Raw genomic sequence first — 21,571 nt, forward strand, 5'->3', positions numbered from 1 at the left:
GACATTGTATAATCCCAAGTGTCTATTAAATCTTTGTTGCCTTTTCATTGGTCCATTTAACAAATATTTGTTGAATACTATTTTTTACTAGGAATAGTTCAAGATATTAAGGATACAGTAGATAAAATAGGCAAGGTCTGTAGTTTCCTGGATCTTATATTTGAGATTGGAGAAAGCAGTTAATGAATAAAGTTTCTTATAGTAGTAAGTACTACAAAGAAAATAAAGCAGGGTGATGTGATAATGACATGGAGCAGAAGGGGAAGGCTGAGATAGGATGGTTTAGGGAAGGCCTCTGTGAGAAGGTCATATTCAGAAAGACACAAGGAAGAATGTTCAATGTTAAGCTTGGAACAGAGAGAACAAGTGCAGAGAACTAAAGTAAGAGCCAGGATCCAGTCAGGATTCCTAAATTGCGTTTGGCTTTATTTATTTTATTTTATTTTTTAAAAGATTTATTTATTTATTCATTCAGAGAGAGCGAAGAGAGAGGCAGAGACACAGGCAGAGGGAGAAGCAGGCTCCATGTAGGGAGCCCAATGTGGGACTTGATCCCAGGACTCCAGGATCACGCCCTGAGCCAAAGACAGATGCCCAACTGCTGAGCCACCCAGGCATTCCTTTACCAGAACTTTTAAAGAATATGGAGGAAGGATGAAGTCCTGCTGCCACTTTCAGAGCTGGGACCACGAGGAGTGGTTGCCATGATGTGCTACATGGTTGGTACTTGGACTCTCCTAATTTTTGTTAGTTTTTGGTTTATCCTTTCAGTGTTTCTTTTTGCAAGAATAAGCAAATATCGGGATCCCTGGGTGGCTCAGTGGTTTAGCGCCTGCCTTTGGCCCAGGGCGCGATCCTGGAGTCCTGGGATCAAGTCCCGTGTCGGGCTCCATGCCGGGAGCCTGCTTCTCCCTCTGCCTGTGTCTCTGCCTCTCTTTCTCTCTCTGTGTCTATCATGAATAAATAAATAAAATCTTAAAAAACAAAAAAGAATAAGCAAATATCTGCATATATTCGTTTTTCTTCTTTTTTACACGAAAGGTTGTCATAGTATGTACACTGTTCAGCACCTTTCTCTCTTGCTGTATCTTGGAAATCATGCCATACTGGAACAGAGGTAATCCTTCATCTTTTTCGCAGTTTTGTTGCGTGGATGTGCTGGATTTGTTCATCTAGCTAGTCTTTGATAAATATCAATAAGTAATGCTTTACTGCCACTCTTTTGAAAGTAGATTTTGGTATGATGTGTTAGAAGGAGCACTGAGCTGAAAAACAAAAGACACAGGTTCTGTTTTGCCAACAATTACCTGCACAACCTTAGGAAGTTGCATGTTTTCTGACTTCAGTTTCTCCTTATCGTTTAAAGGGTTCAATTGTTCTGTAATCTCTAAGATCTCCTACTATAATATATTTTTCTAGAAATTTTATTAGCCATATTTTATTATTTTTTATTTTTAAAAAGATTTTATTTTTTTACTCAGGAGAGACATAGAGGCAGAGACATAGGCAGAAGGAGGAGAAGCAGGCTCCCTGCAGGAGCCCAATGTGGTACTCGATTCGGAACTCCAGGACCACGTCCTGAGCCACCCAGGCGTCCCTGTTAGACATATTTTAAAACTATTGCTCAGTGAAGCATGCAAGACATAGAAGCATGTAAATGAGAGTGTCAGGTCAAGTTTTAAAAGCACTACTTTGTAGAGACTTCCAAATAGATTGATGGGGCCAGAGAATAAAATCAGGGAAGTTAGATGTTAGATACATGTTAACTATAGTAGTTTAAATAACAATGACCAGCATCATAACAGAGGGAATAACAATAAAGGGAAGGCTGATTTGAAGAATGAACTAATGGGGGAAGATAGAAGTCTGTATGCAAGATACTGTGAAATGGAACATGTTAGAGTTATTTTTTGAGAATTATTTTAAATTAATTTTGAAGCCTGATTTATACTCTCTTTTTGAAAAATGGAATCATAGAATTCGATTCAAATTCTGGTTCCTCTTTTTACAAAGCTACGTAATCCTGGGCAAATTAATTTATCTGAGCCGTTATCCTCCAAACATGGACTGATAATATGCCCCTCATAGAGTTGAGGTAAGGATTAAATGAAATAAGGCAGCTGGCACATACTCTCAATATTTGTTGATTCTCTTTTTTTTCCTTTTTTTTTTAAGATTTTATTTATTTATTCATGAGAGACACAGGGAGAGAGAGAGGCAGAGACACAGGCAGAAGGAGAAGCAGGCTCCATGCAAGGAGCCCGACATGGAACTCAATCCCGTGTCTTCAGGATCAAGCCCTGGGCCGAAGGCAACGCCAAACCAGTAAGCCACCCAGGCTGCCTAGATTCCCTTTTTTAAAAATTTAAATTCAGTTAATTAATATATAGTGTTTAATTAGTTTCAGGGGTAGAGTTTAGTGATTCATCAGTTGCATATAACACCTAGCGCTCATCACATCAAGTGCCCTCCTTATGGCTATCACTCAGTTACCCCATCCCCCCACCTACTGCCCCCAGCAGCAACCCTCAGTTGTTTCCTATAGTTTTCTATGGTTTGTGTTCCTCTTTGATTCCCTTTTCTTTAATCGTTCTGACACCAGCCACATTTTAATAGTTACTTAAGAACTTTATATTCTGAGTCCATAGACAGGCAATAGCATTGGCATCACCAGGGTTAGAATGCAGAATGTCAGGTCTCACTCTAGGCCTACTGAATCCAAATCTGTAGTTTAATGAGATCCACATTAAAACTTGAGAAGCATTGGAACCTTAAGAAATTGCCAGTGAGAGATTTCCTCTTTTTTGCCTGAGTTCCTAATAATTGGGTGTCTCTTTTTACCTTTTGGCAGGTTGATTTTTGCTGTGCACTATTAGCTCAAACTATTATATTTATTTTTAAAGATTTTATTAAAAAAAATTATCAGTGCACACATGAGTGGGGGGAGAGACTGAGGCAGAGGGAGAGAGAATCCTCAAGCAGACTCCCTACTGAGCTCAGAGACCAACGGGTGCCCTCCCACAGGACCCCAAGATCATGACCTAAGCCAAAATCAAAAGTCAGCACTTAACCAACTGAGCCACCCAGGCACCCCAAGATTCTATTTTATTTTATTTTTTAAAATTTAATTTATTTATTCATGAGAGAGAGAGAGAGAGGCAGAGACACAGGCAGAGGGAAGAGCGGGCCCCATGCAGGGAGCCTGATGTGGGACTCGATCCCAGGACTCCAGTATCACGCCCTGGGCCAAAGGCAGGCACTAAACCACTGAGCCACCCAGGGATCCCCCCAAGATTTTATTTTTAAGTAAAAACTTGGGCCTGAACTCACAAACTTGAGATCAAGAGTCACAAGCTCCACTGAGTGAGCCAGCTAGGTGTCCCTGAAACTATTTTAGGTAAAATATACGAGCAGGTGTTTAGAGTAAAAGTTCAACTGCAGAAGTCTTTACATGTTATTAAATAGTGTTAGAGGTTGAATTCTGCTAGATTTTTAACTATTGTGAGACATTCAGAAAAATGCATAAAACATATGTATTTTATTTTATCTTTTATATATATATATTTTTTATTTATTTATTTTTTTTTTATGATAGTCACAGAGAGAGAGAGAGAGGCGCAGAGACACAGGCAGAGGGAGAAGCAGGCTCCATGCACCGGGAGCCCGATGTGGGATTCAATCCCGGGTCTCCAGGATCGTGCCCTGGGACAAAGGCAGGCGCCAAACCGCTGCGCCACCCAGGGATCCCAAAACATATGTATTTTAAAATAATTATAAGCAACACCTGTATAACCACCAACCAAGTCAAGAAAAAAAATATTACTAGTGCCTCAGAGGCACTTTCAGTGTACTCTTCTTTTGTGACATCCATTTGTCTCTTGGTAGTAACCACTGTTCTGTCTTTTGTGATAATTTCTTTGCTTTTCTTGATAGTGTTATCACCTGCATGTATATCTTTAAGCAGTGGTTTAGTTTTGCCTGTTTGTCAACTTTACATAAATGGAGCCATACTTTATGTGTTCTTTTGTTGTCTTTTGCTCAGTTTTAAGTAATTAAGCCCAAAAAAGTCTGACAAGTTTCGAACAATTTTAGCTATAGTGTTCAACCCTGATATTTAGTTGTCTATAGAGAACACCCATTAATGCAGTTTGTTTTCCCCCTATTTAAAACTACACAGAAAAAAAAAAAAAAAGCTACATAGTTGTGGGATCCCTGGGTGGCTCAGCGTTTTTTTTGTTTTTTTTTTTTAAAGATTTTATTTATTTATTCATGAGAGACACAGAGACTCAGAGAGAGAGAGAGAGAGAGAGAGAGGCAGAAACATAGGCAGAGAGAGAAGCAGGCTCCGTGCAGGGAGCCTGATGCGGAACTCGATCCCGGGACTCCAGGATCATGCCCTGAGCTGAAGGCAGGTGCTCAACCACTGAGCCACCCAGGGATCCCTGGCTCAGTGGTTTAGTGCCTGCATTTGGCCCGGGGCCTGATCCTGGAGTCCGGGATCGAGTCCCACATCGGGCTCCCTGTGTGGAGCCTGCTTCTCCCTCTGCCTGTGTCTCAGCCTCTCTCTCTGTGTCTCTCATGAATAAATAAAATCTTAAAAAATAAATAAAGCTACACAGTTGTAATATGTAAACCACTCAGCACTTTGATTCTGAACATTACAAAATTGCTAATTTTCTTATATTTATTTTTGGTAGGAATATTATAAAATATCCTGAGTATCTTTTTTCTTAATTAGACTATAGAACATTCTTTTAAATATGCATTTTTACATTTAAAAATTGGAACCAAGATGAATTTACTGAAAATTTGGAAGACATTTTTAAAAATTAAAGAACAGATGCTTGCTGTAACCAGTTCACAAAAGCAAATCCTTTTTACAAACTGCCATAGATAACTACTTTTAACAGTTTGAAATGAAACTTCTTCTGTGGGTACAAAAAAATTCATCTTCACATTTTTAGGCAGATACGGCTTTTTGAATTTCACAATATGTTGTAGAGTATAAATTAGTACATATAGTTCCACCTCATTTTTAACAGCTGTTTAGGATTATGATTGTATCATAATTTATCTACTCTCCTGTGAATGGACATTGAGCTTGTTTTCTTACTTTCCTTTTTCTTCTGTTAAAACAGTACTGCATTGAACATCCTTTTCGCAACTGTGCCAAAGTTTATTTCAGACATATTTCTAGTAGAATGTCTGGGTCATCTGGCATGTGCATTTAAAATGTTGACAGATAACCTTTAAAAAAATATTTTAGGGCAGCCCATGTGGCGCAGCGGTTTAGCGCTGCCTGCAGCCCAGGGTGTGATCCTGGAGACCCGGGATCGAGTCCCACCTCAGGCTCCCTCCATGGTGCCTGCTTCTCCCTCTGCCTGTGTCTCTGCATCTCTCTCTCTCTCTCTCTGTCTCTATGAATAAATAAAAATAAAATCTTAAAAATAAATAAATAAATAAATAAATAAATAAATAAATAAATAAATATTTTAACAGGGACCCCTGGATGGTTCAGTGGTTGAGCGTCTGCCTTCGGCTCAGGTCATGATCCCTGGGTCCTGGGATCGAGTCCTGCATCAGGCTCCCTGCAGGGAACTTGCTTCTACCTCTGCCTATGTTTCTGTCTGTCCCTCTGTCTCTCATGAATAAATAAATAAAATCTTAAAAAAAAAAGATTTTGGGGATCCCTGGGTGGCACAGAGGTTTGGCGCCTGCCTTTAACCCAGGGCGTGATCCTGGAGTCCCGGGATAGAGTCCCACGTCGGGCTCCGGGCATGGAGCCTGCTTCTCCCTCTGCCTGTGTCTCTGCCTCTCTCTCTCTCTCTCTCTCTCTCTCTCTGTGACTATCATAAATTTAAAAAAAAAAAAGATTTTAACATGTATGGTTTAGTTTTCCTTCACAGTCTTCAACTTAATTGGAAATTTTGAGTTGTATTTTATCTTTATTCTTTGTCATTAATCCATTCTGTTCACTTATTCATTATCTACTACCTGTTAGTTACTGAAGGTAGTAGACATTACACATATGACCCATACTTGGTGGGTCACCTTATTACATATGGTGGAAAGTGAAAAGGAAATTTAAAGGGAATTTAGAAAAAATGATTCCTTGTATTGGAGAAGTCGGGGAAGGTTTTCTAGAGCAGGTGGTGCTTGAGCCAGCCTTGAGGATAGGCAGGTTTGCACATATGAAATTGTATCCCAAATAGCATCAAGGACAAGGGATCACAGAGATAGGAGGAAGAGGCTCTATGGAAATACAGTTTGTCGGAGTGATAGAGGACTAGGCTACTGTGGGAGAGGCACACAAAAAGTGAGATTTGACCCAGATTGTGATGACTTTGAAGAATTATGCTAGCTGTGGAAACCAATTCCTCAAAAAATAAAATACAGAATTACCATATGATTTAGTGATTCTACACCTAGGTATATATCCATAAACATTGAAGCAGGAATTCAGACAGATATTTGTGCACCAGCATCCATAAGAGCATATTCACAGTAGCCTAGAGGAGAAAAGAACCCAAATGTCCATTGAGGGATGAATATTAAAATACAATATTACAGTATTCTGTATAATGGAATATTATTCAGCCTTAGAAAGGAACGAAATTCTGACAGATACTACCACATGGATAAAGATTGAAGATGTTACACTAATGGAAATAAGCCAGACACAGAAGGAAAAATACGGTGTCATTCTAACTATATGAGCAGTCCAATTCATAGAGACAAAGTTGGGCGGGGGTTACTGGGGGCTGAGAGGAGGGGGGAAATGTGGAGTTTGTGCTTAATGGGTATGGAATTTCTGTTTGGGATGATGACGTTTGGAGATGAATAGTAGTGATGTTTGTACAATGTGAATGCACTTTTGCCATTGAAATATATACTTAAAATGATTAAAATGTCCTATTTTATGTTATGTGTATCTTATAATAAAACTTAAGATAAATGGAATACTAAAGAGCTTGAATATTAAACATTTAGTAATCAGTTTTTTTACTGAAGTATAATTAACATACAATGTCATACTAGTTTCAGGTGTGCATGTTGATTTGATTCTGTACATTACTCAGTGCTTATCCACAATAAGTGTAGTCACCACCATCTGTCCCTGTACAAAACTACTACAAATTACTGGCTATATTCCTTATGCTGTACTTTTCATCTCTGTGACTTATTTACTTATTTAAAGATTTTATTTATTTGAGAGGGAGAGAGAGAGAAAATGAGGGGGAGGGGCACTAGGAGAGGGAGAGGCAGGCTCCCCACTGAGCAGAGAGCCTGATGCGGGACTCCATCCCAGGACTCTGGGATCATGACCTGAGCTGAAGGCAGATGACTAACCAAAGGTAGGTGCCCTGAGTTATTTTTGTATTCTGGAAGTTTGTATCTTTTAATCCCTTTATTTCAGCCCATCCCCCACTTGATGAAAGTTTTTGATCCAGATTTGCACCATAAAAATTAATCCTGAAATAAAGAACAAATTGGAGGGATGTGTACGTGGCTTAGTGGAGTGTGCGACTCTTGACCTCAAGGTCATGAGTTTGAGCCCCACATTGGGTGTAGATTACTTTAAAAGAAGAAGAAGAAGAAGAAGAGAAGAAGAAGAAGAAGAAGAAGAAGAAGAAGAAGAAATCAGCCAAGGAAGGAGTTAGCAGTGGAAAAATCAGCTCTTCTTTATTATAGTAGATTAGCTAGGAAATGATTTGGGCCTGGGGTTCCTGGGTGGCTCAGTCAGTTAAGCATCTGCCTTTGCCTTGGGTCATGATCTCAGGGTCCTGAAATTGAGCCCCTTGTCAGGTTTGGAGCAGGGAGTCTACTTTCCCCTCCCTCTGCCTCGCCCCCTCTTTGTGTTCTCTCTCTCTCTGTGTCAAATAAATAAACCTTAAAAAAAAGAAAGATGATTTGGGCCTCTAGGACAGCAGTGGAGAAAAGTTAGAACAAGAGTGAATGTGGGGGATGTTTATTTTGTTTTTTAAAAGATTTATTTATTTTTTTTAGAGAGTGGGGGGAGAGGGGCAGAGTGAGAGGAGAGAGAATCTCAAGCCGACTCTGCTGAGATCACCATATGAGCCAAAATCAAGAATTGAGCTCTTAACCAACTGAGCAACCCAGACGCCCTGAATTCAGGAGATGTTTGACAACTAATGAGATGTGGGAGGAAAGAGAAAAGTAAAAGTAAAAGATGACTGCTAGGTTTTAGGTCAGGTAAATGGGGAAGATAAACAGGTAGCTGGGAGAATGTCCAGTATGAAGATGGGGAAATGTAGTTCAGGAGAATCAGGCCTACAGATAAGTTGTGGAGTGATTTGCCTGTCTGTCCATCTGAACAAATGTTTAATTGAATCTGCCTTTGCTGCACACATTCGATGAATACGGCAATCTGTATCCGCAAGGATCGAATGATCTAGTGAGTCATTCTCTTAGCATTTATATTTGAAACCGTGTGATTGCCTAAGGAGAAAACGTAGCAAGGAAAGAGAAGGCAAAATGGAATTTTAAGAGCCACCTCCACATTTAGAGTATGAAAGGAGAAAGAAACCTCAGAATGAGGGATCAGAGAGGTAGTAGAGAAGTAGAGACCAAACGGAATATATAGTCATCAAGGATTAAACTGAATTTAAGGAATCAAAATAGTAATATGAAGTTGGAAAATCTCTGAAATTCAGTCTTCAAAATAAATTCAAGCTTTGCTATTTCACTTCTGTTTGTCCATAGGCATGATGGCAGTGTAATCTTAAAATTTTTTTTCTCTTGTGCCATTTTTCATATTTTTGATCCATGACTGAAATCGAATTACATTAGTGTGCCAGTCAGCTGTGCTTTCAGTTATTAAGCAGAAATTTCCATTTAGAACTTTTGTCCTTAGTTTTTTATTTTATTTTATTTTTATTTTTATTTATTTATGATAGTCACACAGAGAGAGAGAGAGAGAGGCAGAGACACAGGCAGAGGGAGAAGCAGGCTCCATGCACTGGGAGCCTGACGTGGGATTCGATCTCGGGTCTCCAGGATTGCGCCCTGGGCCAAGGCAGGTGCCAAACCGCTGCGCCACCAAGGGATCCCTGTCCTTAGTTTTTACCTGTAAAAATATTGTCTTCCTTCAATTTAAACTGACCTGACTCATAATACTTTTTTATTTTATTGTGATGAACATACATAACATAAAATTAGCCATTTTAGCTATTTTTAAGTATATAGTTTAGTGGCATTAAGTATATTCACATTTAAAAAAAAGATTTTATTTATTTATTCATGAGAGACAGAGAGAGAGAGGGGGAGAGAGAGAGGCAGAGACACAGGCAGAGGGAGAAGCAGGCTCTGTGCAGGGAGTCCGACGTAGGACTCGATCCCAGGACTCCAGGATCAGGCCATGGGCCGAAGGCAGGCACCAAACCGCTGAGCTGCCCAGGGATCCCCCTTCACATGTTTATGTAACCAGTAACCAGTAAGAATTCTCTGTTCTTACAGAGAATAAATAATATATTTCTTTTAAAAAAACAAACCTCTTGGGCAGCCTGAGTGGCTCGTTGGTTTAGCGCTGCCTTCGGGCCAGGGCGTGATCCCGGGGTCCTGGGATCGAGTCCCACGTGGGGCTCCCTGTGTCGAGAGCCTGCTTCTCCCTCTGCCTGTGTCTCTACCTCTCTGTCTCTCATGAATAAATAAATAAAATCTTTAAAAAAATGAAAACCTCTTTCCTAGCATTTTTTTGTCTTTCCTACATAAAATTCTTCTTGAAGTTTAATTTTTTTTCATTGGGCATAGAGATTACTTAAAAATAAACTTTGGGCATTGGGCATAGAGATTACTTAAAAATAAACTTTAAAAAGATGAGTTGGTGAAGTATGTCTTTCTTTACTGATGTATGTAACTTTTTTTTTAACTAATCTCCCTTTTTATGTCTAAAGTTAATGCAAGCTGCATTAAACTGAAAACATACATTCTATGAAACATATATAATGAAATATCAATTATTTCATTAATTTAATGAAAGTATTCATTAGTGCTGTAACTAATTTTTGGATAGCTACTCCTGCTAAACCACCATGGGGGCTCAGCAATGTGAAAAACTGCCAGTGTCCATTCTGACTAGAAAACTTGAAAATTTAAGATAAAAGATAAATAGAAGAGTCTGAGGGACTCTTTGCATCTTTGCAATGTAAATGACTGACATCTTGATAATTACAAATGTGAAATCAGCACCCCTGTGAATGTTATTAATAATTAAATTATTTTTAACCTCTAAATCTTATTTCGCCACTCCCGATGAATATGTGTGTATCTATATATGTATGAATGGATGTATGCATGTATGTTATTTTGCATTTCTTTCTAAATTAGGTTCTGGTAGACAGCAGAACATTTGTAGATATTGGTGTAACTGTGTTGTTTAAAGTCTGAAGAATGGGGCAGCCTGGGTGGTTCAGCGGTTTAGCGCCGCCTTCAGCCCCGGTAGTGATCCTGGAGACCCTGGATCAAGTCCCACGTCAGGCTCCCTGCATGGAGCCTGCTTCTCCCTATGTCTCTGCCTCTCTCTCTCTCTCTTTCTCTCTCTCTCTGTGTGTCTCTCATGAATTAAAAAAAAAAAAAAAAAAAATTCTGAAGAATAGGGACACCTGGGTGGCTCAGCAGTTGAGCGTCTGCCTTTGGCTCAGGGTGTGATTTCCAGAGTCCTAGGATTGAGTCCCACATTAGGCTCCCTGCGTGGAGCCTGCTTCTGTCTCTGCCTATGTCTCTGCCTCGCTCTGTCTCTCTCATGAATAAATAAAATCTTAAAAAAAAAATTCTGAAGAATAATTTTTTTCCTTCAATTCTTTTAAGTTTGCAAATAGATCCTGGTTCTGGCCAAAGCATTATGCAAATAGGAAGTAATAATGAAGATAATTATGCTAATCTATTTTAGTTAAGTAGACTTTTCTTTATAAAATTAAACACTTAGAACTGCGACTCTAGGCTTCTTTCAAGTACTGCTGCATTTTATAAACAGAACTTGTGGCTAAGCTGATCTTAAAGTTTTCGTTGTATTAGGCTTCCTGAATTGGAATACTTCAGTCAAGAAGTCAACTATAGATCATTTTGGAGGGAAATAAGTGAGACTATATTTTCTTTCCTAGTGTGTAATACAAGCAAATGAGCATTAGTAAAAATAAATTGCCTAGATTTACTGTATCAGTAAATAGAGTTTCCATACTGTTTTTAAAGGACTATAATTAGAAAATTGTTTGCTATTGTAAATTTAAAATAAAGTATTTTTTATTTATATACAAAATATTCTCGGCAGAAATAGGAAAATTATTTGTACAGAGTGACAGTAACAAATGCTTGTATCAAAGTGAAACAAGAGATTCTAAAATTATTTGGAAATCAAGGAATAGTGTTACCTGATGAAAAAGTTTCAGGAAATTTTTATTTTTTTAAGATTTTAATTATTTGAGAGAGGGCAAGAGAGAGAGTGCGTGCACGTAGGAGCAGAGGGGTGAAGTAGAGGGAGAAGCAGACTCCTCAAGAACAGGGATCCTGATGTGGGGCTCCATCCCAGGACCCTGGGATTGTGACCTGAGCCAAAGGGAGATGCTTAACTGTCTGAGCCATCCAGGCGTCCCTTTAGGAAATTTTAAAGATAACAGTTTGAAGTTTTTTTGTGGGATATTACTTGACATTATAGAATGTATGCAGATATATATTATTATTTCTCTGTATATCCTTTGTGTGTACAAAGACATCTCCAGAGGAGCTCTGACTGTAGATAGCATTATGCTCATTGGAAACCAAAATAAGTGAAACCAACTAACTGATCCTGGCAGACTGTTTTATCTCCTTTTGGACTTGTAATATGTGGTATGCTTTCAATGGTTATTTCTTTACTAGACTTAGAGCTCTTGGTGTATGTGATTGTAAGATGCAACTTTTTCTTTGAATAACTTTGCCTTCCTGTGTAACAGTATGGGGCACACTATTTTCCAAATCAGTTTGAAATACAGTTGAATATGTTTACATTTTTGTGTTTATTAAAAACATTAAAAACATCATCTAATTTGTTGTTGTAGAATATAGACTGCTTTCCTCAAAGGAAATACATGTTCCGGTAAAAGAATTGATATATATGGTAAAACAAATTTACTTACACTACAGGCTTGTTTAAAATGTTGTACTTTAACTATACTTCTGCAAATAGAAATGTAAAAGTACAAAAAACACTTGAGTATTTACTATATTCTTTATACTTTTTGAAGAATTTGCATGTATTAAAGCGTTTAGTCCTCACGGTGGCTTTATGAGATAGGTACTACCCACATTTTCTAGCTAAGAGAATGAAGGCTTTTAAAAGAAACCTTTAAATAGAACTCAGAAATTTAAATAGAGCTTTTTCAGGCAATTGTGATTCCAAGATATACTTTCCTTGTCATTTTAATTTTATTCATGTGTGTACAAAAGTGTTTCTGTACATTCTCGGAACTACTCTGGCACCTTTGTTTTGAGGATTCTTCTGGCCACTGTTTTGCCACTATTCTCAGCAACCCCTAATCAGTAGTATGTTGTTAATTAGTGCACAAGAGTTTGGTGCACTTTTTCTTTCTTTAACTTTATGTAAAGAAAAATTTCAAATATATTTATAAATAGGCTACTGTAGAGAATCTCTGTTACTCCTCACTTAGGCTCAAAAAATTACCGACACGTTACCTGTCTTATTTCATCTATCTGTATTTTTGGGCAGGGCTGTGATGGAGTATTTTGAAGCAAATTCTAGATATCTTCTCATTTCACAAATAAATATGTACTCATCTTCCACTGATTTTTGGGTCTTGGATTTGTGTTTTGTTTTTTCTTTTTTCCCTTCGTGTATTTTGCAGCTCTTATTGATGGTATACACATTTTTTTTTTTTTAGGATTGTTTCTTCTTGGTGAATTGACCTATCACTGTGAAATATTGTGAAATGTCCCTCTTTTTTTTTTCTTGTTAGTATTGTTTTGAAGCCTACGATGTCTGGTATTAATATAGACACTGTAGCCTTCTAATGCTTGCTGTTTCTCTTCTGTCTCCTCCTGTGACATTTAGCCTCTTTGCCCCTTTATATTTTTTGAATTTTTATTTTTATTTATTTATTTTTTAAATTTTTATTTATTTATGATAGTCACACAGAGAGAGAGAGAGAGAGAGAGGCAGAGACACAGGCAGAAGAGGGAGAGGCAGGCTCCATGCACCGGGAGCCCGATGTGGGATCCGATTCCGGGTCTCCAGAATCGCGCCCTGGGCCAAAGGCAGGCGCTAAACCGCTGCGCCACCCAGGGATCCCTATTTTTTGAATTTTTAAAAAAGATTTTATTTTATTTGACAGAGAGAGGGAGAGAACATGCACAAGCAAGGGGAGCTGCAGGCAGAGGGAGAGAGGGAGAAGCAGGCGCCCTGCTGAGCAGAGAGCCTCATGTGGGGCTCGATCCCAGGACTCTGGGATCATGACCTGAGTCGAAGGCAGATGCTTGATCTTAGCCAAAAGACTGAGAAGCAGTTGAAGGCAGATGCTTAACCCACTGAGTCACCCAGGTACCCACAATAATACATTTTTTAAAAAAGATTTTATTTGTTAGAGAGTGCACTTGTGTGCAAGGGGGTGGCAGAGGGAGAAGGATAAGTAGACTCCATGCTGAGTGTGCAGCCTGATGTGGTTTCAGTCTTACATCCTTGAGATCCTATCCCAAGCCAAAATCAAGAGTTAGCCATTCAACTGACTGATCCACCCAGGCAACTCTACAATGTATACTTTATTTCTATACATGTTGTAAGCTGTAAAATACATTATTTTTGCTTTAGACAGTGATTTTTTATTTTATTTATTTAAAAGATTTTATTTATTCATGAGAGACACACACAGAGAGGCTGAGACATAGAGGGAGAAGCGGACTGCTCTCAAGAAGCCTTGTGTGGGACTCGATCCCTGGACCTGGGATCATGCTTTGAACTGAAGGCAGATGCTCAACCGCTGAGCCATCCAGGAGGTATCCCTAGACAGTGACTTTTTAAAAGAAGAGCTTTATTTATTTATTAGAGATAAGAGTGTGCATGTGCAGATGAGCAGAAGGGGGAGAGGGAGAGAGAATCTCAAGCACACTCTGAAGCTTGATGCAGGGGGCCAGTCTCACTATGAAATCACAACCTGAGCCAAAACTAAGAGTTGGACTCTAAACCAACTGTGTCATCCAGGCACCCCTAAAATTGTTACCTTTTAAGGAAATTTTATATATTTTTTTATTTTTAAAAATATTTATTCATGAGAGACACACAAGAGAGAGGCAGAGACATAAGCAGAGGGAGAAGCAGGCTCTCCACAGAGTGCCCAGTATGGGACTTGATCCCAGGACCCCGGGATCACCACCTGAGCCTAAGGCAGATGCCCAACCGCTGAGCCCAACCCAGGTGCCCCTAAGGAAATTTAAAAAGTGATAAAACAGAAGTCTCTTGTGTTTAATCATATATGATTTTCTGTGCTCTTCATTTCTTAGTGTATATCCAAATTTTTAGCTGATGCCATCCTTCCACCTGAAGTACTACCTTTAACATTTCTTGTCATGCAGGTGTTTTGGTGTTATATTCTTTCCACCTTGCCTGTCTGAAAATATTTTTATTTCAGTTTTTTCTTTAAAGTTTTATTTAAGTAATCTACACCCCATGTGGGGCTCAAACTCAAGACCCTGAGATAAAGAGTCTTATGCTCTTCAACTGAACCAGCTAGGCACCCTCTGCACTTTTATCTCTAAAGATATTTTCATGCAGGCACCCGGGTGGCTCCCTCTGCCAGTTTCTGCCTCTCTCTCTCTCTGTGTCTCTCATGAATAAATAAATGAAACCTTTTCTTTAAAAAAAAAAAAAAATTATTTATTTCTTTGACCTAGAGAGAGAGAGAGAGAGAGAGAGAGAGAACAAACAGGAGGAGCGGCAGAGGAAGAAGCAGACTCCCCACCAAGCAAGGAACCTTGAAGTGGGGCTCAATCCCAGGACCCCAGGATCACGGCTTGAATTGAAGGCAGAAACTTAATGAACTGAGCTACCCAGGTCCCCTCTCCCTTTTTTAATTTTTATTTATTATTTTTTTAAAAATTTTATTTATTTATTCATAGAGACACAGGCAGAGGGAGAAGCAGGCTCCATGCAGAGAGCCTGACGTGGGACTCGATCCCCGGTCTCCAGGATCAGGCCCTGGGCTGTAGGCGGCACTAAACCGCTGCTCCACCGGGGCTGCCCCCTCCCCCTTTTTTCAAAAGGATGTTTTCATGCATATAGAATTCCAAGTTGATTTTTTCTTTTTTTTTTTTTAATAAGATTTTATTTATTCATTAGACAGTGTGTGAGTGTGCACAAGCAGAGAGGAGAGTCAGAAGAGGGAGAAGCAGGCCCCCTGCTGATCTGGGAGCCAGAAACTGGATTCCATCCCAGCACCCTGAGATCAGGACCCAAGCTGAAGGCAGATGCTTAACCAACTGAGCTACCCAGGCGCCCCTGATTTTTTTTTCTTTCAGCATTTTAAAGATGCCAATACTTTTGTCTTCTGACATTTATAGTTTCCATTAGTCATTATCACTGGTTTTCAGCAAATTCGATTTTGAAAATGATATACCTTGGTGTGGTTTTGTCTCTATATATGTGTTTTATCCTGCTTGGTTTGTTCAGATTTTTGGATCTTTGGGTTTATACTTTTCATGAGACTGGGAACATTTTTCATCATTATTTCTTAAGATTTTTATCTGGTTATCTGGTCCCATCTCTCTTTACATCAGGACTACAATTCCACGTGTGCTAGACCTTCTGATATTTCCCAGAGGTTACTGAGGCTTTGTTAATTTTTTTTCAGTGTTTTTTTCCTCCCTTTGTGTTTCATTTTGGATAGTTTGTGTTGCTGTATCTTAACTGAATCTTCTGCATGCTCTAATATGCCATTGATTACATACAATGGTATTTTCACTTCATATATTGTATTTTTTATTCCTAGAAATTTTTCTTTTGACTATTTTCCATTTCTTTCTCTGTTACAGTTACTTTTTTTTAAGTCATTGAATATAATATTCTTAAAGTTTTAATGTTATTGTCCTTTTTGAATTTTTTTAAAGATTTTTATTTATTAGAGAGAGAGAGAGGCAGAGACACAGGCAGAGGAAGAAGCAGGCTTCATGCTGGGAGCCCGACGTGGGACTCCATCCCAGGTTCCCAGGATCATGCTCCAGGCCAAAGGCAGGTGCTAAACCACCGAGCTACCCAAAAGGGATCCCGCTTTTTAATTTTTTTTTTTAAGATTTTATTTATATATTCATGGGATACAGAGAGAGGCAAAGGCACAGGAAGAAGTAGGCTCCCTGTGGGGAGCCTGATGCAGAGCTTGATCACTACCCAAGCCAAAGGCAGACAGACACTCAGCCACTGAGCCACCCAGGCATCTCTAATGTTCTTGTCCTTATGTACCATTTCCAAGTCTGCTCCTTTGTTGACTAGCTTTTCTCTTAGTACGGTTTTGTTTTTATTTTGTCGTTTGGCACATAGTAATTTTGGGTTGGGTGTTGGATGAGTGTCTGTCTTTTGCTGCCTTTCTTTAACAAGTATTTTGGCAGACAGGTTGCCTGTTCATGGTTTTGAGCTCTTTGTTTAGGTTTTCCTAGAGTAGATCTAGAGTAGTTTTCATTATAGGGACATTTGAGCCCTATACTAAGGGGTGAATCCTCTAGAGTCTCTACTGAATATCTCAGGTGATCACCAAGGACTTTTTACCCTGACTTGCTGGAGCTTGAATGTTTCTGTGCTTGTGAGCTGTGAGAACTGACCAGCTTATAACTTCCCTGTTATTCTTTGCCTTACTGTTCTGAAGAAAAGATTCATGGCAGCCATATTCTCAGTTTTGAAGGGGAAAAAAAAAAACACTATTGATATTATAAAAATCTCATAGAAATGGAAAGAAAAGGTAAATCCATGTATAGATCAGGGTAATAGTAAGCAGTTAAGGAGAATAAGACAGAGTTACATCAAGTTGGGTACTTACAACACCCAACCCCTTTAGCTGGGGAAGCCCTGTGGAGCCAGCCAGGCTGGAGTCCCTATTGAGAGGCCTGGGCAAGCATCCTTCCCTCTGGCGAGACTTCCAATTGACCATCCCCAGAAAGCCCATATTTTATAGGGCAAATGATGGAATCTGAAGTTAAACATTTGTTTGCCTACGTGCAGTTTGTGGTGAGCTGCATTTCTGTGTTATCATGGCTTTACATATTCAAAGAGGCGCAGTGTGTTTGCCTCCTCTCCCAGATTCCATTCTGGGGGGCCAGTCCAGCCTGGAGCCAGAGGGGATGCAGGGCAAAATTTATAGCTCTTGTTGTCCAGCAAGAACAGCCATTTCTGACCTAGAGGCCAGCTAATGTCAACTAATCAGGCTCCCAAGGTCACTTATGTGGCCAAGTCTCACAAACAGCATTCTTTAGCCTGCCTGCCTACGTGCAGTTCGAGGTGGTTGGTTATGCAGGACAGATCACAGCAACCTCCCTATCCATACAATACACTGACTGGCCGTGGGAGTGTTGCCCAATACTTAGCAAAGATTAAAGGGGATACTATGCAGATTTTTGTAGTTCTTTTTCTCTTCCTACCTTTCTGGAATTTTGCCAGAGTTCTAGCCTCTTCAGCCTCCCTGAACCCTGGTATCTTTTCAACTCAGAGAGGTTAATGGACTCTTGATTCCCTCCTTTACTTTATTGAGGTCCAAAAATTGCCTTCAGGCAGACAGCCTGGGCAGTCTTTTGAATAACAGAATGTCTCATAGTCTACATTTGTCCAGTTGCCTTCTTGTGGTATCCTTTAGCTGGAGGCTAAATAATGAAATTAAAAATCTAAAGCAAGAGTGTTTCACAGGCAGTGTGCGTACTTCCCATTACTTGGCTCGTGATGTGTAATTTCTAGACATCTCACTTTTAACCGTCTTCAGATCGAGCTCTGGATTCAGATGATAGTAGCCTGATCTTTCCATTAGAATATTTTCCATCAACCTTTCATGTAATGGTTTTAGTACCTTTTGTGATTATAAATTATTAGGGTTTGCAACATGATACTTTTCTTAATCTGTTCTTCCTTCATATAGATGAAATTCCTTAGAACTTTACCACATTAACTGTTTGGTTACTCTGTTGATTAGTATAGGAAAGGCAGGAAAGGGATTTGATTCTTTCCCTTATTTTTCAAGTAATTTTATTTTATTTTTTTTAAGGTTTTATTTATTCATGAGAGGTAGAGAGAGAGGCAGAGAGACACAGGCAGAGGGAGAAGCAGGCTCCATTCCATGCTGGAACCCGACGTGAGACTTGATCCCCGGTCTCCAGGATCACACCTGGGCTGAACGCAGCGCTAAGCCGCTGAGCCACCTGGGCTGCCCTCAAGTAATTTTAGAGGAATCATGAATTAGTCCCTTTAGCAGCCTTCCCTGATGACTGTGAATTTTCTTTATTTTTATTTTTATTTTTTGTGAATTTTCTTTAGTAGCATTATGAACATACAGATTTTTATATATTTCATAGACATAAAATAATAGCTTTGTTTTTTTGTAGTTTTTTATGCTCAAATTGTTTACTCTTAGGCCTGTGGGAGTGCCTTTTATTTGGGTCCTGCGACCTTTTGACAAGACTACATTAGTCTTTAATAATTTCCTTGCTTTGGGAACAACAGCATGTTCCAGGCTCACCTTGTACATTTCCTGCCCCAATTTTAGAAATAGCCATTTCTCTAAGGGGACTGTCTCTTTAGTGGAAAATAGGATATAAAGACCACAATCTGGGTTCTGAGATATTCTTTGCTACTCATTGCTTTTGAATCTTTTTCTGTGGACAGGGTTAGAAAAGTCTTTCTTTCGTTTATGTAATCTCTACACTCAACGTGGGGCCTGAGCTCATGACCCTGAGATCTATAGTTGATTAAGAGTCCAATGCTCTAGGGGCACCTGGGTGGCTTAGTTGGTTAAGCATCTGCCTTTGCCTCAGGTCATGATCCTGTCATCCGTGGTCCCCCCCCCCCCCTTTGTGGAGCCACCTGTCCCAAGTGTGGAGCTCTGCTCAGTGGGGAGTCTGCTTCTCCCTCTGTGCTTCCCAGCTCCAGCTTGTGTTCTCTCTCTCTAATAAATAAATAAAATATTTTTTAAAAAATCAGATGCTCTACCACCCCAGGAGATTTAAAAAATGAGTTCCTGCTGATATTCTGATTCAGATGTACAGTTACAGGGTTTTTGTTTTTATTTTTTTTTTAATTTATTTATGTATTTGAGAGAGAGCATGAACAGGGGGAGGAGCAGAAGTGGAGGTGGGAGGAAAGAATCTCAAGCAGGCCCTGCACCAAGCACTCTTCAATGGACATAGGGCTTGATCCCATGATCCTGAGATCACAACCTGAACCGAAACCAAGAGTCAGACACCCACCTGACTGAGCCACCAAGGTTCCCCCAGTTATAGGGTTTTTATTTAATCTCTTTAATTTTATACTTACAGCTCTTCATTATGCTGAATTCTTTTGGTTTTTAATATTGTTAACATAATTATTTGTTAGCTTTATCCTACACTGCACCTATGTTAGTTTAAAAATAGCAATCAATGACAGTACTATTACTACAAATAAGACTACTAAATAGAGCTGTATTATTTTTTTCATGGGTTTTTCGTACTTATTTTTTTTTTAAGTAAGCTCTATGACCAACATGCCATCGAACTTAAGACCCTGAGGCTAGGAATCACATGCTCTACTAACTGAGCCAGTCAACTGCCCTATGCTTTTGTACTTAAAATATAACTCACAGAAAATATATAGTCAAAAATACTGTATTTTAAAGCTACTTGAACTAACTCCTCTCTCTGTAGTATTATGCCACCAACTGGATATAAAATTAGGTAATTTAGTTCTTTAAATTTTTTCTTTTCTTCTTGATAATACATCAAGATTACTGTTACTTTCTAAAACTCTGATTTAGTGGAGGTTTGCTTTGCTTTCATCCTAACAACTTTAATGTATAAGAATAAGAGAATATGAATGTTTCATTATACCTGCTTGCCTGTATAGTTCATCTTCATACACTCTCTACTTAATATCTCTCCTGAAGTTTGGATTTACAATTTGCAGCTTAAAAGAAGTAACAGAGAAGTAGATAACTCTTAATAAGATAATTCTTATCTTTCTTTTATACGACAATGTTATTGTGTGAGTGGGAATTCTGTAAATGCATGTCAGTTTGATTTTAGAGTTACTAAACTGATCCAGAATAGTACATGTGAAGCAGTGAAATTAGGAATATTTTGTTTCATATTATGTTCTTACTTGTGGGTTTCTTTTATTTTTCTTTTTTTTTTAATAAATTTTTATTTATTATTTATGATCATCACAGAGAGAGGGAGAGGCAGAGACATAGGCAGAGGGAGAAGCAGGCTCCATGCACTGGGAGCCCGACGTGGGATTCGATCCCGGGTCTCCAGGATCATGCCCTGGGCCAAAGGCAGGCGCCAAACTGCTGCGTCACCCAGGGATCCCTCTTTTATTTTTCTTAAGATTTTATTTATTTATTCACGAGAGGCACAGAGAGAAGCAGAGATGTAGGCAGAGGGAGAAGCAGGTCCCTGTAGGGAGCTTGACATAGGACTTCATCCCAGAACCCTGGGATCACGACCTGAGCCAAAGGCAGACCCTCAACCGCTGAGCCACCCAGGCGCCCCATCTTTTAAAAAATATTTAAAAGTCAGCTGTTTAGAACAGACCATACAATTGACCTTTGGCTCCAAACATCAGTAAGGTGTTGCCTGACAGCATTTATTTTGTTTGTAGAATCAATTTTAAACAAATTTTGCCTTCACATATTTCTATCTGGTAGCTGAATTCAATATTAATATGCTTTCTTTTTTTTTTTAAGATTTTATTTATTTATTCATAGACACAGAGAGAGAGAGAGAGAGAGAGAGAGGCAGAGACACAGGCAGAGGGAGAAGCAGGCTCCACACAATCGATGTGGGACTCGATTCCGGGTCTCCAGGATCACACCCCAGGCTGCAGGCGGCGCCAAACCGCTGCGCCACCAGGGCTGCCCTTAATATGCTTTCTTTGAGTATATTTATATTCTGCACAATATTCATTAATTTTTTTGAAATAATACAGAATGCCCCATTTTGAAATTTTGGGTGATTTTTTTTGCAGAGGGTGGAAGAGCACAAGGAGAGGGAACAGCAGGCAGAGGGAGAGGGAGAAGCAGGCTCCCCACTGAGCAGGGAGCCTGATGTGGGGCTCAATCCCAGGACTCCAGGATAATGACCAGAGCCAAATGCAGACGCTTAAACCGCCTGAGCCACCCAGATTTAATTTAAATCTTAAATTTAAATTAGGGTGTTAAAGATTTTCAGCCATTACACTACCCATCTGAAGTACACTATGATACAGCACATACAAAAGGGTAGTTGGCCTTTGTCATTTCACATTTTCCTAGACGCATTATCTTAATGCATATTGTCTGCCTAAAAGCAGAATTCTGGCTGTGTATGTTGAATCTTGATTGCCTTTTGTGCTGTTGCCTTTGTC

General features: G+C 39.3%; 1 protein-coding gene across 4 annotated transcripts in view; it reads left to right on the top strand.

Moving 5' to 3' along the window:
* Nucleotides 1–21,571, top strand: part of FBXO42 (F-box protein 42) — a 103,011-nt gene that overhangs the window by 9,282 nt on the left and 72,158 nt on the right. For 2 of the 4 annotated variants that reach the window (XM_049106820.1, XM_049106822.1), the window contains exon 2: nt 2,176–2,325. The exons of the other annotated variants lie outside the window; for them this stretch is intronic. In XM_049106820.1, coding sequence (XP_048962777.1) covers nt 2,251–2,325 — 75 coding nt within the window. In that variant the 5' untranslated portion in view covers nt 2,176–2,250. The remainder of the gene's footprint in view (nt 1–2,175; nt 2,326–21,571) is intronic. 4 annotated transcript variants of the gene reach the window in all.

The sequence above is a fragment of the Canis lupus genome, chromosome 2 (genome assembly GCF_003254725.2).
Source record: "Canis lupus dingo isolate Sandy chromosome 2, ASM325472v2, whole genome shotgun sequence".
Classification (NCBI taxonomy): domain Eukaryota; kingdom Metazoa; phylum Chordata; class Mammalia; order Carnivora; family Canidae; genus Canis; species Canis lupus.